Source organism: Mytilus edulis, chromosome 2 (assembly GCF_963676685.1).
Source record: "Mytilus edulis chromosome 2, xbMytEdul2.2, whole genome shotgun sequence".
Taxonomy (NCBI): Eukaryota; Metazoa; Mollusca; class Bivalvia; order Mytilida; family Mytilidae; genus Mytilus; species Mytilus edulis.
In genome coordinates this window covers 83,505,854-83,524,240 of record NC_092345.1, presented here as the reverse complement: position 1 = coordinate 83,524,240, position 18,387 = coordinate 83,505,854, and the positions used below count along the sequence as shown (strand labels likewise).

The 18,387-nt window shown below is 32.5% G+C and overlaps 2 protein-coding genes across 5 annotated transcripts in view; both read right to left on the bottom strand.

Annotated features, from left to right (window-relative positions):
- LOC139510322 (stimulated by retinoic acid gene 6 protein-like) overlaps positions 1–18,387 on the bottom strand; it is a 100,727-nt gene that overhangs the window by 47,855 nt on the left and 34,485 nt on the right. The window lies entirely within an intron of this gene.
- The window catches only part of LOC139510323 (stimulated by retinoic acid gene 6 protein-like), a 40,542-nt gene that overhangs the window by 4,405 nt on the left and 17,750 nt on the right, over positions 1–18,387 (bottom strand). For all 4 annotated transcript variants that reach the window (XM_071296839.1, XM_071296837.1, XM_071296841.1 and 1 more), the window contains exons 6-14: positions 16,733–16,853; positions 15,013–15,052; positions 10,936–11,076; positions 10,161–10,258; positions 8,651–8,765; positions 7,123–7,261; positions 6,222–6,379; positions 2,214–2,262; positions 791–908 (exon numbers count right to left, since the gene is read on the bottom strand). In XM_071296839.1, coding sequence (XP_071152940.1) covers positions 791–908; positions 2,214–2,262; positions 6,222–6,379; positions 7,123–7,261; positions 8,651–8,765; positions 10,161–10,258; positions 10,936–11,076; positions 15,013–15,052; positions 16,733–16,853 — 979 coding nt within the window. The remainder of the gene's footprint in view (positions 1–790; positions 909–2,213; positions 2,263–6,221; positions 6,380–7,122; positions 7,262–8,650; positions 8,766–10,160; positions 10,259–10,935; positions 11,077–15,012; positions 15,053–16,732; positions 16,854–18,387) is intronic.

Below are 18,387 nucleotides of genomic sequence, written 5' to 3'. Positions count from 1 at the left end.
TACATTGTATCACAGATTAAATTTATTCGTTCATTGTGTGTTTATTTGTGTTTGATTGAGTTAGCCATTTCAATAGACAACTTTAGAGTTCGATGCATTTCCGTCAAAAACTATGGTTTTAGTGAACATCATTCGTGCGTTCAGGGGCATCGTCACTTCCGTTCTAATGTTGAGCGAGTGGTTGGAAAACTATAATACTTTATTGCACGAATTATTCGGCAAAATAAATTCTCATAATTGACAATAAGCACTGCTGTCATTAAGAAATTGTGATTAAGTACTTACAAAACAAACATTATTTCTAGTTTATCCTGCTCAATGACGATCACTAAGACGCTTGATGAACGTTTATAGTGCAGGGATACAGGCGATCACCTCTATCTGGTAAATGACGTCATAAAGGCGCGCATAATTGACGAGTTTTTTCCGGTGACGAATGAACTCGAAAGTTGTCTATTGATATGTTATAGTACGTCTTTCTATGTTGTGATGTAATAATATTGTTTCAGAAAAGGAGAAAAGGTAGAGGTTTGGTATCATTAAAACGTTTAATCCCGCTGCAATTGTGTGCACCTGTCCAAAGTCAGGAATCTGATTTTCAGTAGTTGTCGTCTGTTTATGTGGTTCATAAGAGTTTCTCGTTTCTCGTTTTTTATATATATAAGATCGTTGGTTTTCCCGTTTGAATGGTTTTACACTAGTAATTTTCATTGACACTCATACCACATCTTCCAATATCTTTGATAAAAAGGAAAAAAATTGAAACTTATTCATACCAATTTATACTCACAGAATAACAAGAACTGGCTCAAAAAATAAAAATGGAACCTTTCCAGCTAAAGGCAAAATTATAATGTAGGCAATCATAAAGCATACTACCCATAACATCAGTATTATCAATATGTAACCTGAAATGAAATAAAAAGTTTTGTTATCGACTCCTATGAGTCGAGATTAAGAATTGAACGATGGACAGTTAGTGCGTGAATTTTTCTTGCTAACTGATTGGAAGATATTACGAGACGTGAACAATCAAAGTTTATTGATTGGTTAGGACAATTCAAACCTAGTAAATGTCCTTCAATCCCGTAGAGTCGGATTTGTCCTCCCTTATTTAGCAATTAGATTTTGCCTGGTCATTAATCATGCATATTCATGATATTGGTACACAGGTAACTTTTATCTATAAATAGTCGAATCTTCTGGAGTTTCGTGAACAACAACGTTAAACGATACATACTACTTCATAACGGACCTAACGTGTGTGGTAAAATTTGTTGATTGATGCACGTGGCTATTCTAGTAAATGAATTAATCTACAAAGCGAAAGCACTTTCCATTTTCATCAGCTAAGAGTCGACTAGCCCTTTTTGAAAGGCTATTACTTGTTTTAATATGTACTTAAAAGTGAGAGGTTTAGCGCTATAACACCAGGTTCAATCCACCATTTTGTACATTTAAAAATGTCTGTATCAAGTCAGGAAAATGACAGTTGTTGTCCATTCGTTTGATGTGTTTAATCATTTGATCTCGTCATTTGATTTGGGACTTTCCGTGTAGAATTTTTTCTCGGAGTTCATTATTTTTGTGATTTTTATTTTTCATATATGGCATATCATGTGATCGTTTAATATTTGTTATGATATGTGGAAAGTGTTTGAAAAGACTTTGCTTGTTGCACAACTGAATAATTTTTTACTAAATATGGTTTGAACTTAAATAAGAGTGGACCTAAGATAAATTACACTCTCACACTGCTACATTGTTGATTATCACTGAGTATTATGTTAAAGTATGACAACAAGGTTCATATACAATAAATTTTAGAGTTGAAATGGAAATGGATGAAAAAGTTAACAACACGACCAAAGAGCAGAAAACAGTTTTTCACAGGGTTTATCCAAGATCATAGAGCGGAGATAGAGTCAGACTGGCTTGTTAAAACTCGATATCTGATATCTCGATTAGGAACTATTGAAATACCCAACATACAACGAAAATAACACTGTAACGCATATGTCACATGAGCGTCGGAAGATATCAGATGGACATTACAACTCTTAAATCGATAATAGACCGGCAACGCCATGGCTAAAATGTTCCATTCCAGGGGTGTCAGACATGCAGTTTGTAAGTTTGATGGTTTTGTTGCTTTATATGATGCTGTTGAAAGTATTTCGCTTTGACTATATTTCATTATTACGTTAACTTACACCATATAAGGAATGCAATTTGTGCCCCAGAATATCGTAAACTTGATGCCTACAAAGAAAAAGATACATAATTAAGAGTATGAAATCCGATGTGTTTTAAACACAATAGACAGTTAAGTTCTTTTTATCAATCTCAAACTAGCACTTCCCAATAACGTTTAAAGCACAGCCCATATATTGTAACTAGTAAATCAATTAGATTTTAGCGAAAGAAATATATCTATTACCGACAAATTGTTACACCACGATTTTGATATTACAAACTAGTCAAACATTTACTGCATTTTATCATCGGTACAAGGACATCAATTTTAAATATAAATCATCTACTTTCAGGTATTTCGCAACCTATCTTTAAAGGTTATATTCTTTACAAAGCACAACATTGACATATTGATTCACTTATAGGTTCTTTGCATCAAAAAGACAAATGTATTCTAAGACCAGTTGTTGGCATGATACGGGTTATGTTCTTCTCATGCATTTTATGATGGTATGATACTAAAATCCTAACGAGAGGAATTGTGTTTAATATTTATATGATAAAGACATAATCTTTCAATCAGTTGAATTGAGGTCTAAAGCTGGCACGTCAGTAACTGCTAGTTACTTACTTACTTACTGCCCGGTATGCCATCGGCATGTAGGGCAGCAACAAAGGTTCTCCATTTCTGTCTGTCTTTGGCCATCTTTTCTACTGTTCCCCATGTTTTGTTCATGGTCTTCAGTTCTCCTTCTACAGTACGTCTCCATGTGTTTTGTGATCTTCCTCGCTTAAGCCTTCCTTCTGGAGTCCAATGTAATGCTGTTCTAGTGATGGAATTACTATCTCTTCTAATCTCACATACCCAATCCATTTCCAACGCCTTCTCACTAATATTGTACCCACGCTATCTTGCTGACACTGGTTTAGAAGATCTTCATTAGATATTTTGTTTTGCCAGAAAATGCGCAGGATTCTCCTTAAGCTTTTGGAATGGAAAACTGACAGTTTGTTAATATCGACTTCTGTCATCCTCGAGCATTCTGATCCGTATAACAGAGTAGATAGTACACAACTCTGGTACAGTTTTAGTTTGGTCTTCTTACTATACTGTGATGATTTCCATACATTGCTAAGTGATATAAATATATTCCTGGCTTTGTTCAATCTGTTCATTATGTCATTTCCTGCACCTCCATCGTTTCTTATTGTACTTCCTAGATATGTAAATGTTTCTGTGATGGGGAGATCTTTTCCATCTACTAGGATAGGAGTTGGGTTATTGATGTTTAGCGTCATGACTTCAGTTTTGGTTTGGCTGATTTTAAGTCCAACTTGACTAGCAAAAGTATTAAGGCGGTTTGTCTTCACTTGTAAACGGGGGTGGGTATGAGATAAAAGAGCAAGATCATCAGCAAAATCAAGATCTTCTAGTGTTGCTGAAAGGTTCAATCTTATTCCTCTTGGAGCATCGTCTGTTGTTTTTCTCATCACCCAGTCAATGACGACATTGAAAAGAAGAGCAGACATCACACATCCTTGCCTAACTCCTGTTTTTACCTCAAACCAGATGTTGCTTTGCCCTCAATGCAAGTGAAATTGTTGTAGAAACGTTTTATGATCTCAATTATTTCTTTTGGAATTCCATATGATCTGAGTATTCGCCACAAGGTCTTTCTGTTGATACTGTCAAAAGCCTTCTGAAAATCCACAAAGTTGATGTAGAGCTGTCTTTGCCATTCTGTACATTGTTCGATTATGTTACGTAAAGCAAAGATTTGATCGATGCACCCTCTACCTTTACGGAATCCTGCTTGCTCCTCTCTTAGCTGTTTATCAACTTCATCTATTATTCTTTGGATAATAATTTTGGCCATGATATTACTTGGGATTGACAATAGAGTTATACCTCGCCAGTTGTTACAATCACTTAGAGCTCCTTTCTTGGCTAACTTTATTATTATGCCTTTTGTCCAATCCTCAGGTATAATTTTTCCTTCCCATATTGAAGTAAATAGAGATTGAAGAATTTCACCTGAAAGTTCTGGGTCGACTTTGAAAAGTTCTGCATTTAGATTGTCCTGCCCTGGTGATTTTCCATTTTTTAATGCTTTTATTGCTGTTCTTATTTCCTGTCTTTCTGGTAAGTTGGTATTTATTTCCAAATCTTGAAGTGCCTCAATTATAATTGCTTCTTCATCTGGAGCTGGTCTGTTGAGTACTTCTTTAAAGTGTTCTGCCCATCTGGCTTTCTGCTCTTCTTCTGTTGTCAATAGCCTCCCATTTTTGCTAGTAGTCCTTGGTTAATTTATGCATCATTGTCATTTAGTTTTGTTTCTTTTGCTACCTATTCTGACATCGGACTCGGACTTCTTTTAAGCTGAGTTTTACTGTGCGCATTGTAGTGTGTTTTTTTAACATTGGCTAGAGGAAAAGGGGGAGGATTGAGATCTTAAACAAAACATGTTTAACACCGCCGCATCTTTTGCACCTGTCTCAAGTGCACGTCGGTTGTTTCATTGTTTTCCTCTTAAAGTAGGTGTGTTTCCCGGAATTGAGTTTGAAACCTGGTTTGGTTTTCTCTCCATAGATTTATGACTTTTGAACAGCGGTATACCACTGTTGATTTTATAGTCAATAATGAGAAATCACATACAGTAAAGTCCGATAAAAAAGGCACCGACATGGCAAAATATGAAACAATTTAAATGATAAAACAAACAACTTGGTTTATAACAAAACATTACGAATAAACGAAAAACTAACATGACATGACATCTACCGCCACAAGCACTAAACTATTTGTTTCAGTTTTGGACCGGCACATAGTAATGTACAGGGGTTCAAAATGATTTTAAGCTCTCAAACCTCCAATTAATCTATAACACAATTGTAACAGCACATCATAAGAATGACTTTTTCCAGCCAATAAAACATATGAGCATTACAACCAAAATGTAACACATAAAATCAACAACATTTAAGTGCAATCAAGGATTGGAAGTCAAGTGTCACTTGAAATGTACTAGTGATGAGTGAAATGTCACCTCTGGACAATGGTTATTAGTTTAATGACTGAAAACAAGGGTAATATGTCATACACAAGGAATTTTCAAAGTTAAAGCTTTGTTTTTATTATGTTTTTAGAGATAATAAATGTATTATATAATATAAATTCCACAATGAAATAAAGAATTCTGAAATATCCAAATATCCGATATTCAACGATAGACAATTGTTAATAAATATGTAGGTTTTCTTGCATTAATATTGATTCACTTATAGGGTCTTTCCATCGGAACTAAACACATTTATTTGAAAACTAGTTGTTGGCATGACACGGTTATGTTCTTCTCATATATGTTATGATGGTATGATACTAAACCCCTAACAGGAATGATTGTGCCTGATATTCATATGATGAAGACATAATCTTTCAATCAGTTTAATTGAAGTCTGGAGCTGGTATGTCAGTTAACTACTAGGAGTCTGTTGTTATTTATGTATTATTGTCATTTTGTTTATTTTCTTTGGTTACATCTTCTGACATCAGACTCGGACTTCTCTTGAACTGAATTTTAATGTGCGAATTGTTATGCGTTTATATTTCTGCATTGGCTAGAGGTATAGGGGGAGGGTGGAGATCTCATAAACATGTTTAACCCCGCCGCATTTTTGCGCCTGTACTAGTCAGGAGCCTCTGGCCTTTGTTAGTCTTGTATGATTTTTAATTTTAGTTTCTTGTGTACAATTTGGAGTTTAGTATGGCGTTCATTATCACTGAACTAGTATATATATTTGTTTAGGGGCCAGATGAAGAACGCCTCCGGGTGTGGGAATTTCCATGTGCATCGCAGACCTGTTGGTGACCTTCTGCTGTTGTCTTATATATCTATGGTCGGGTTGTTGTCTCTTTGACACATTCCCCATTTTCATTCTCAATTTTATCTTAATTACATTGAACCTATTCATGTTGTAAATATTTCAACAAGAACCCTTTATTGTGTCATGATTATTGCACTTACAATTAGGTTGTCATTTAGGCTCTTTCTGAGTTTCATTGGCAGGAATGAGTAGTCTCCTCTTTGCATCTTTTCTAGATCCTTCCGATAACTGATGTAGATAACAATGACATAAACAACCATGAATATGCTGGACAGGGAGATTGATGTGTAAAAACCAGCTAAAAAGAGAATGTTTGAAATATAACAAATAAAAAATCTGTGAAAAAATATTTCGGTCCGTAATATACATTTTAACAGTTGATCTGGTTGGATTCATGACATAGATTTGAAGGTACACTATATCGTTGCTTTTTATCTTTAAGGGGTTCAACACGATACAATGCCTGTACCAGTTGAGGAATGTGACAGTTGTTGTCGATTCGATTGAGCTGTCGGGATGATGGTATTTGATGAGGTATTTTTCGTTTGAATTGTCCTCGGAGTTCAATGTTTTTGTGATTTTACACAAGATATGGTTGTGAAATCTGTTTCTCTAAAGATTTGATAAAACAATATGCAGGCAAACTAAATGATTTGCAAACAAAAGTGTTCTTTGTGACGTCACCATGCATGGTAGCCTATTTTCATGCCGTCACAATAGGAAATTCAGAAGAATGCAAAAAAAAAAAAATCGAAGTCATAATCGAATAAAGAATTAATATTTAACACCACTAGTTGATTAAATGAAAATAAATCACATGTCAGGAAAAGGATTAATGTTCTTTGTGACGTCACCATGCATGGTAGCCTATTTTCATGCCGTCACAATAGGAAATTCAGAAGAATGCAAAAAAAAAAAATCGAAGTCATAATCGAATAAAGAATTGATATTTAACACCACTAGTTGATTAAATGAAAATAAATCACATGTCAGGAAAAGGATTAATGTGTAAGAAGAATTAGAAGAAAAAAATATATATACCATCTGCAACAGTAAAAAACGTTTCAATATCAGGTAAAAATGCTTCTCCAGATGTGTTGAAGAATTTTAATTTGAAGAATGTGGTAAACAGAAGTCCGGGTTTCAAGAAGATATAACCAGTGAGTAAATCCATGCCAACCTAAAACAACATTTAAAATATATTACAATTATCCATCAATTTATATAAAAACATTACGTCATATATAACGAACCTAGTGTCTCTGCATCGTTCACACTATATGGATTTTATTAACAGGGTAATGCTTATTTATGGCGTAAATATTAAATCTTATTTTTGGTATCTATCATGAGCTTATTTGCAACCACTGGGTCGATGCCACTGCTGGTGGAGATTTATTTCACCGAGGGTATCACCAGCCCAGTAGTCAGCACTTCTGTTATCATTAATATGTCCATGATTATAAATTAACTGTTAACAAGACTTTGATTTTTGAAAAACTAAGTTTTTTCAACCTCAGGAATAGATTACCTTAGCTGTATTTGGCAAAACTTTTAGGAATGTTTGGTCCTCAATGCTCTTCAACTTCGTACTTTATTTGGCCTTTTATATCATTTTTGATTCGAGCGTCACTTATGAGTCTTTTGTAGACGAATCACGCGTCTGGCGTAAATAATAATTTTTTTCCTGGTATCTATGATGAGTTTATTCTAAATCTTATACGGTTTCGATCCTGTTGGAGTTCCTGCAATTTCCTTAGGGTTTTGTTTCTTTTTGTATCTTATTTTTTTATAATGAGAGTTGAGCATCAGTTTACTACCGTAGCCTTGATTTGTCACGAGTAACATCCCATCAAAGGGACTTCTCTAGTGCAATGCAAAACTACGTGTTTCTATTTTACCTTAACATGTAACCCCTTTCAATAATCAATATCATAAGTTTGTTTTCCTGTTAAACTACGTTATCAATCAAAACCATTAGGTATTTTCAAATTAAATAAGAATACGTAAGAAGATATCACATAAGTAATTAATATCATAAGACAAAGAAGGACGAACATAATACTTTAACCAAAGGCCAAAGGAACAGGTTTATTTAACATAATACAAAATGAGTTAATGAGAATAATTGCTAATCATTACTCATGAGTCATTATTGAACAAAACAAGGAAAGGGGAGTATATGATATCGAAGTGTTAATCAATGAAACTTATAATATACGTATAAGTAATCAACTACAGTTCACAGTACGGCCTGCATCAATGACCAAAACCCATAACCCCTTGTTAGCTATAAAAAAACAACTCTCTCACAAACAAAACGAGGATATATTCTACTGAATCCACACAGTGCAAGCAACAATACAAAAAATATAAATAGTATATGGTATAATTTCCAATAAGACAACTCTCACCAAGCAACCAGACGTTAGGAACTTTAGGTCACTGTAGGACGTCGATAAAACCTAAATATCATAGCAAGTTATAAATCACTTGCTATTTTTGCTTTTTGTTGTACTGTTAACATTACGATCAATACAATAATTGGAAGTAAATCAAATGAATTTACCTGAAATAAAGCAATTGCTGCTACAAAAAATGTTGCAATCACTCTAGGTGAGGCATGTAGAGGTGAACTCACACCAATTTTGTTCTTTATATTTTTACTGCAAGCCTGGATTGACCTACACAAAAAGAAACATCGTTAACATTGACCCTAGACAAGAACATTGATAGTACTGGAATTAAGGTGTTTGAATACTAATCCAAAACAAATGTTTGCTTTCATGGAATAATCACAATTTTTCACACAAGAGATGTAAAAATAGGTCGAGAAATGCCCAGAAAACCGATTTTTTAAATAATAGCATTATTTATTTATCCTTTAAATGAAAATTGTACATTCAACTTATAAATAGTACTACTTTACTGAACATTTTGACTTCAAAAATTTCTTATATTTTTACATTTTTAGTGGACATTTTTAACGGTGTTACTCCTGTTTTTGACAATTTACACAATAAGACACAAGATAGTATAACGGTACTAATATATGTGAATTTTTTTTCAGTCAAGGCAGTACGCCTGAATTATTATGCTTTTCAATTACTGACTTTTGTTGAATGATATATATATGTTACTCCATTCAATAATATTTAAATGGGTAGGTTTGAAATATCTAGAAACCAGTTTGTTCATGCATCTGATAGCATCTGGCCTAATTAAGTTAATAAACTCATTAGAGCTGTTATTTAATCAAGTCTGATGATATGTCGTTGAGGGAATACATTTTTGCTAGTCTTGTTAAGCCCATTTAAAGCTTTACATATTAGATTTTGTCAGTTTTAATGGACGTTTTAACGTTATGAATTTGAATTGGTATTTTTTTTTTTTTTTTTTTTAAGTGTTTAAGCAATAGATGTAGTATTTTTTGTACGCATAAATTATAATCATAAATTAAAATGTAACTTCTCATATTGAAATACGTATCTTGTCATAATTCCATAATGATATAAGGATATTAAGTAACAGGTCAAAGAAACAGCAAGCCATCAACAAAAATAACTAAAAGGCATCTAAGGAATAGCAGTTGGTTTTCGAAAATAGGCAGATGCAATTGCAAAATAAAGAATGTAATCGTCTTAAGTCTTTTACTTGTGAATATTTTTAAAAAATTATAGAAAAAAACACTTCAGGTTGCACTGTTTAAATATACTAGCAGATGTTTTACAAACAATGCCTCTTTTGAGGAGATATAAAAAAATTATAGATATTTTGTTTTATTTACGTACTGGCTACCAGATATGAACTCTGTTTTATCCAAAAGAGACATAACATGTTACTTTCCTTTAAAATTCGGGACCCAAAGTTTTTTACAGTGTAATTTCACCCACCTTCTTGCAATTTTAGGCATTTAACATGGAGAAATAAATTTGGAAGGGGTATAAAAATTAATGGCAAATAACCCACTTTCAACACTAGGGACTATATTCGTGAACAACGAAAATCAAAGGACGACAATTGTGGTCTCGGACCACATGTGGCACAGTTTTAGTCGTTGATGAAATTCAGATTCTTACCGTGTCAGACCGGTATCTGTTTCAGTGTTGCGTTCTGTTTTTTTCAAAAGCCATTTTACATAATTATATTGCAGCTGACTTGAGCATGGTGTTGAGCCCTGATATAATGAAAAGAACTGTTAAAACACAGAAACGTGAAATTACCATTTCTGAAATGGTAATATAAAATACAAAAAGTTTAATGCAGTCATAGAAAGTAGTTGCTTATGACTCTGAAAGAAATGGTTACTCAGAATATATGTGTAATGTCAGTGTTGTTACGCACAAACGTACACAAAAGTTGTCGTTTGTTGCTGTATATATCATACTTATTTTTTGTTTATAGTTTTGTACATTAATCAAGCAGTTAGATTTATCGTTTGAATTGCTTTACATTTGTCATTTTGTGATCTTTTATAGCTTACTATTGGTAATGACATTAGCTCAATGCTAAAAGTCGTACGGTGACCTATAGTTGTTAACTTCTACGTAATTTGTCTCTGGTGGAGAGTTATCTAAATGACAATGATTGCATACCTTTTTATTTCCATATGACATCCTGAACATAATAACGTTACAGGTGGAAAAAAATGGCAAAAGTGAATCAATATATATTTTGTTGATGTGGTCAGTCCTTGAATAAGAAACGAGACCGAAACGTAAATTGACCATTGTCATTTAAAATGTTGATATAGAACAATTCATTTAAAGTTGTTTTCAATTTTTAATTATCTTCACGAAAGGATGACATTCAAATATTGTGTGTTTTGCTAATCTACAATAAATATTTATTTACCTCATTATTTGTATCCTGCTTTAGACGTCTAACAAAACTATAAATATGACGAGCTAACGTGTACAGAAAATATCCAATCAAGATCACATAACATAATGATGTGGGTATATAAACTAAAACGTAAGCATCTACTTTTCTAATCTAAAAGAAGAAAAAAATAATAACACTGTGATAAACTGATTGAGCTTAAGTAAAACATTTATAATTTTGCAATCATTAAATATAATAAAATTCTAATTCTTGAGTTTGAATACCGAACAGACGTAGTTATATGAAAACGTGTAACATGCCACACTAAACATGTTTGTTTTTGTAAGACGTTAACAATGATTCTATTTGGAATAAGACTTAAAATGAATAAAATGTATTAATCAAACTTCTGGATACTCTTCCAATAACTAAGACTTCATGAAAAATAAAACCAGAACACTTTACAGAAAAAAAGAGAATTTAGTTTGAAAGTCTTGATGATTTGACTTCTTTTAAGATTATTCAGTAATAAGACATTTATTTAGTATGAGTAAACATGTATTTGTGGTGTATCTCTTAAGTAATATAAATTAAAAATTTTAGATTTCTGTTATTTCCCATTCATGATTTTGAACATGATTTTAAAATGCAACTGGAGGTAGGTTGGACAAAACGCATAAGTTATACCCAATCCCTTTCGCAGATAGGTTTTGGTAAGGACCATCGTAGAAATAATTGATCAAACGAAAATTCTTCTAAATCAAATTGTAAAACAAATAAATCGTGTACATACAGTTGCTTTAAATTAAAATCTTATAAATGAACTGGGTGATTACTTATCTTTACTTTTACATACGAATAGAATTTTTGAAAAAAATTACATCTACAAACGATAATATATTTAACAATATCCGATCAGAATTACAAATACAACATTGCTTAAGTCAGGTTGATAGTATCCTTTAATTTTACTTTACGCTATTCATATCAATAGTTCAAGATTTGGTGACTATGTTGATTGCATCTATTCTATCATATAGTGTATGAAAATAAATTGTTGAGGAATTAGATGTTTGCTATTTCACGGTTCATTTGAACCTACTTAATCAAAAAATACCACAGTACCAATGAACATGATTTTGTTTGCAATGTTTTATGAACAGATTTTTCTTTGTTTTATGTATTATTTGTGAAGCAATACATGATTAAAAAGGGCGAATTTTCCATATGAATTATTTTGTAGAATTTAGATGCCTAATGTTTCTATTGCCTTAATTACACAAATGAAGGATATGAAACCTATATCAATACAGAACGAGATTTCTTTGAAGTTGTTGCAAAACTTTTGGTTGTCAAATTATAATTTGTGTTTGCCTAATATAAACAATGAACTTAAAATACCTGTCATGTAAATCTTTCCCAGCTTATTCCTTTTACTTATTAAGATTAGGACTGAACATTTTTTTATTGAGCATTACGCAATTTAATTAGATTAAGTTATTATAGTTTTACCTTCTTTTTTGTATACATATTTTTTTTATTCAATCAGAACATGAATCAATGTGTACATACACTTAAATGACCTAAAAATACACACTGGACGAACCCATACTAATTTTTTTTTGTCAATTAAACTAATAGTATGTAAAAGTAACAATGCCACTTCTTTTTTGTACAAAGTTTTCCAATAAGAGAATAGATAATCTATTTTTAATAGACTATTTCAGAGATAAAAAGTGCAGGTTTACAAATTAGACATTTCATTTCATTAAACAAGTAGTTTTTGAAGAGGAAATTTCGAAATACATTTAACGCACGGCTAAGCCAGGTAAAATTGATCCTTATCTTATAAACCATTCTAGATCTACAATGACGATTGATTCCAAACAAAAGAAGCAAGTAAACGAAGTCAAAATATGTCCGATCTGTCTACTTTTGGACATCAAAATTCAATACGATCGTTTAAGGGTCAATTTTGTCTACCTAAAAAAAATCTTGTTATGCACTTTAATGAAATTAAAATAAAGTAAATTTTGTCTCATAGTTTGACTTGCATACAGAAATAAGAAATGATAAGTTAAGTCAGTTAAGAACTAAAATTAATAATTTTTATTTTTCAATTGTGTGAATTTTTCATTTCCTTGCTTCACCATTTTAGCAGCGCCTGCATACGGATACGATGCTCAAGTGCTTGGACAGTTACTGATTATAATAGAGCTATATCATCTAGTAATATAAGTTGATAAATTGAAGAAATTCCTTGGAACATTTTACGGATGGCTTCATGGTTTGGTTGACCGTTATGGATTATCTGTATCACATATAAAATTGAAAATGGAAATGGGGAATGTGTCAAAGAGACAATAACCCGCCCAAATAAAAAACAACAGCAGAGGGTCACCAACAGGTCTTCAATGAAGCGAGAAATTCCCGCACCCGGAGGCGTCCTTCAGCTGGCCCCTAAACAAATATATACTAGTCCAGTGATAATGAACGCCATACTAATTTCCAAATTGTACACAAGAAACTAAAATTAAAATAATACAAGACTAACAAAGGCCAGAGGCTCCTGACTTGGGACAGGCGCAAAAATGCGGCGGGGTTAAACATGTTTGTGAGATCTCAACCCTCCCCTATACCTCTAACCAATGTAGTAAAGTAAACGCATAACAATACGCACATTAAAATTCAGTTCAAGAGAAATCCGAGTCTGATGTCAGAAGATGTAACCAAAGAAAATAAAAAAAATGACAATAATACATAAATAACAACAGACTACTAGCAGTTAACTGACATGCCAGCTCCAGACTTCAACTAAACTGACTGAAAGATTATGATTTCATCATATGAACATCAGGCACAATCCTTCCCGTTAGGGGTTTAGTATCATACCATCATAACATATATGAGAAGAACATAACCCGTGTCATGCCAACAACTGTTTTTAGAATAGATGTGTTTAGTTCCGATGCAAAGACCTTATCAGTGACTCAATATTAACGCCAAAATATGCAATCTTTAATGACTTGACAACAGTATCGTAATTATATCCCTTCTTAATAAGTCTATTCAAAGGTTTTGTAAGTTTCTGAGGTGAATACTGACACCTTTGTGCTTTATAAAGAATATTACCATAAAAAATTGGATGTGAAATACCTGAACGTATTAGAAGTCTGCATGTTGAGCTATATTTACGAATGATGTCTTTATACCGATGATAAAATTTAGTAAATGTTTTGACTAGTTTGTGACTGTATATGATCCATATGAAATAACCACAATACTGTATTCTCTTTTCGAAGTATGACATTTTTGACAGCAAGATTTATTGTCCGTTTCACACTTCCTTGAGGAACACGATGGGTGTCATTTGTAGAGCAGGAACTCATATCATCCCGTTTTGAAGGGATTTGTGTTGCTCAGCCTCTTAGTTAATATGGAATGTTTTGTTTATTGTTGTTTGTCCTTTCACCTTTTTCTTTTTTTTTTTGCCACGGTGTTGTCTGTTTTTGTTGAAAGAACATAGACGATACTATATTATCAATATCAATTTATTCATGCATTTTTAGAAAAAAAAAGTTAAAACAAATCAATATTGTGGTTTTGCAACCAAACACAATTGCGCTAAATGTAAAATCCCAGTACTGCTATCTATTCTGCAAGACAATAGTTAGTGCTTTAAGATAAAAGAAAGGAGCAAACTGTTGACAATTTAACAGAATTTCGTCATGACAATACAATATCAGTAGTAATGCAACGGTTAAGAAAATAGCTTTTTAATTTATTATGCAATAGTTCTTCCAAAAACATTTCGTATTTTTTTATCAAAAAAAAAAGAGACGAAGAAACATAAGAGAGGACAATCTATATTACAAATCTTAAGTCTGAGTAAAATTTGAAAAATATGTTACATCTTTGGAATGATTTATTTCCAATTTATCCCTATATCTATAACTGCCTTTAATTTTTCTTTTTGATTCATCTCGATGAATGTGATGATTATATTTATTCAGTGAGTCCTCCAAACCCACACCTATGGTTGAGATACATACCAACGTACCTGATCCAACCCATCATTGGAAACCCTTTATTAAGAGATAAACTTACTATGTAGGAATTGGCCAGCTGATAAATTAAGGATGAAAATCTGCAAAAAACAATAATCGTCATTTTAATCAAATCCAGTTATTATGTTTGATGTTCCTTTTATTTCATGTTTATGGCTATTTTTTTATGTGTAAGATACCCAAAGACAAACTAAAAACACCCAGGTAAAAAAAGGACGAAACGACAAACAATACACTAAAAACATAACATAAGACATTAAGACTAATCTACAAGAAACCCTAAAAAATCGAAGTGATCTTATGTGCTCTTGACGTATTAATCATAGAACATACATTGATAAGTGATCACACAATGACAGATTATTAATTGACTATAATCTAACCCTAAGACATTGCCAAATTCGTAAACCATCGGCCAACGTAAATTGTATGTTTTGAAACTTTGAAAATAAGGCACGTTTTGCCTGAAGAACTTGTACAAAACTGTTGCTGAGATGAGAAATTAAAAACAGCACTAAGAATGACAATTATAACTGAAGCAGGAGCAACACCCACCTGTGAAAGTTATGTCATTATGGACTTTGACATTTTCAACTTGCTGACTTAAATTTAAAATTGTAGTCACATATTAACGATGTAACAAAACTGAAACTATGTAAATTTGCTTACTATCTCGTAGATTTGTAAAGTCGGAATGCAGAACAATTTGTCAATTCAAAGATATGACAATTTGTTCCACTAGATTTGTTATATGATTTTCTTCTATACATTTAAGGTACAGCCTGTTAATACATGTAGTATATCCCTTTTACATTTTGATTTAGGTAGAATTACAAGCAACTTGATCATTGCTTTGATAAAAGCATTACCCCGTGGCAAAAAATAAGTGTTAAAACCAAGAAAATTTGACCCGAAAGTTTGTATTATATAAAAAAAGAAGATATTGTATGATTGCCCATGAGACAACTCTTCACAAGAGACTAAATGACAGAAAAAGTAGCAAATAATAGTCACCATACGGCCTTCAAAAATGAGCAAACCCCATACCGCATAGTCAGCTATAAAAGGCCCCTAAAAACGAATCTTAAATAGTTCAAACGAGAAAATATCGGCATGATTAATGTACAAAATATGAAGGAAAACAATTATGTAACACGGCAACAAACGACAACCACTGATTACAGGATTCTGACTTGTGACAGGCATATGCATACGGAATGTGGTAGATTTAAACATGTTAGTGGGATGTTTGATTTTATGATATAAATTCATTTAATTTGCTTAGTACGGAAATAAATGGCCGAAAATTGGGTTTTATCCTAAAGTTTGTATTTGAAGTCCTAAAATCTTGTACATGGTAAACATAAGGATTTATTTTAGAAAAATGTAGAATCACAAAAATACTGATCTCCCAGGAAAATGCAAAGCGGAAAATCACTCATTAAATGGCAAAATCAAAAGCTCAAACACATCAGACGAATGAATAACAACTGTCATAATCCTTTCTTGATACATGCATTTTCTGATGTAGAAAATTATGGATTAAACCTGTTTTATAGCTGGCTAAACCTCTCACTTGTATAACAGTCGCATCAAATTCCATTACATTGACACCGATGTTTAAACAAAACAACAGAGTTCAGTGAACGGCTGTGTTTGTTTTCTTGGAATTGCAACCATTCTAAATTCAGAATTTATTTTTACATAGCAAAGGCGACTTGAAATTAAGTGTTCACTCTTCAAAAATATAACATACTTACATGAATGCAGTGTAGAACAAGCCAATCAATGGTTCGATTATAGTTCTTCTGCATCTTATTACAGCAAATACAGGATAAAATTTGAGCGAAACATACAGGGCCATAATTAACCAAACAAAAACTGAAAATGAAAATTATAATTATTATAATTGATAATGGGAACGATTTCTAAGGGATAACTACATGTAATTTTTTGCACCCTTCTTCTGCATTAAAATGCAATTAGTAAACTATAAAGAACTTATATTATAGTCTTTCTTGTTGGAACTTAATCAGTATATTGCTTGAAAAAAATCACTTTCGCGTGATTAGTATCTCATTTGAAACCACACAATAAATCAAATATTAGTTTAGGACCTTGTTAAAAAAAAACAATTTAACAACCTGACAGTAATCGTTTGAACTATATGAAATCCTACTGAAAAAAAATACCAACTGTATAATTACTTACAAATATTTGGTGGTTTTAATCTGTTTATAGTGTTGTAAAGATATTAATATTACATAGTATTTTTTTCAAATAGGATAATAAATGGTTAGCCTAACCCTTCTCTATAGTCGAAGATGGAGGTTTGCGCCTTCAAGAATGTTCAACCCCGCCGCCTTTTATAGCCATCTTCACGGTATTAATAGACTCCTCATTGACCATCATACTACATCTCAATATTATTATTTAAATAAAGGATCATTCTGTATACATTATTTGTCTAAACATCAGCCCAAAAATGTCGGGCATAGTGCAATGCGATTCGGTGCCACGATATCTCAGTAGCATGAGTCTGAATCCTGGCGAGGTAAGAACAAAAAATTGCTAACGCAAATTTACAGATGTAACATTGTTTGGCTGATGTTTAGACGAATTATATATACAGTATATATTATTAGCCTTGTATCACCATCACTGCTGGTGATCCCATGGATAAAATCTGTTGTAGAGTCGTCAATGGTTCAGACGTACTTAGATATAGGAAGATGTGGTGTGATTGCCAATGAGACAACTCTCCATCCAAGTAAAAATCTCTCCATCCAAGTAAAAATTTATAAAAGTAAACCATTATAGAAAATGTACGGCCTTCAACACGGAGCCTTGGCTCACACCGAACAACAAGCTATAAAGGGCGCCAAAATTACTAGTGTAAAACCATTCAAACGCGAGAACCAACAGTCTAATCTATATAAAACTCGGGAAACGAGAAACACGTATAAATTACATAAACAAATAGTACTGCAACTGACATCGAAAAAGACGCTTAGTTAACGAGTTTAATGGTCCGGAATAACACACGGCTGCAAATTGTTTTAAATGATAGAATAATATCTATATTTTAATTTCCGTCGGGTCGTAAAAAGTTTCTATGATCACATTTTTGTATTTTATCCCTTTAATGGGGGTACCCCTCAATTTACGGTTTTGGGTAGTTACCTTAAAATCCAAAAATATATTTTTTGGTTAAATTTCCCGCTATTTTCGTAAATATTTTCTATGCACATATCATCAAGGATCATCGGAATGATGAAGACATAAACATTTTACCATCTCCAAGTAAAACTTTCAAACTTAAAGTTGGCTGTTTTTTAGATAGAAATTTAACGCGTTTTTCTTTGAAAACGAGAAAACATATGATTCAAAAACAGTATTTGACATTTGAGAGGAC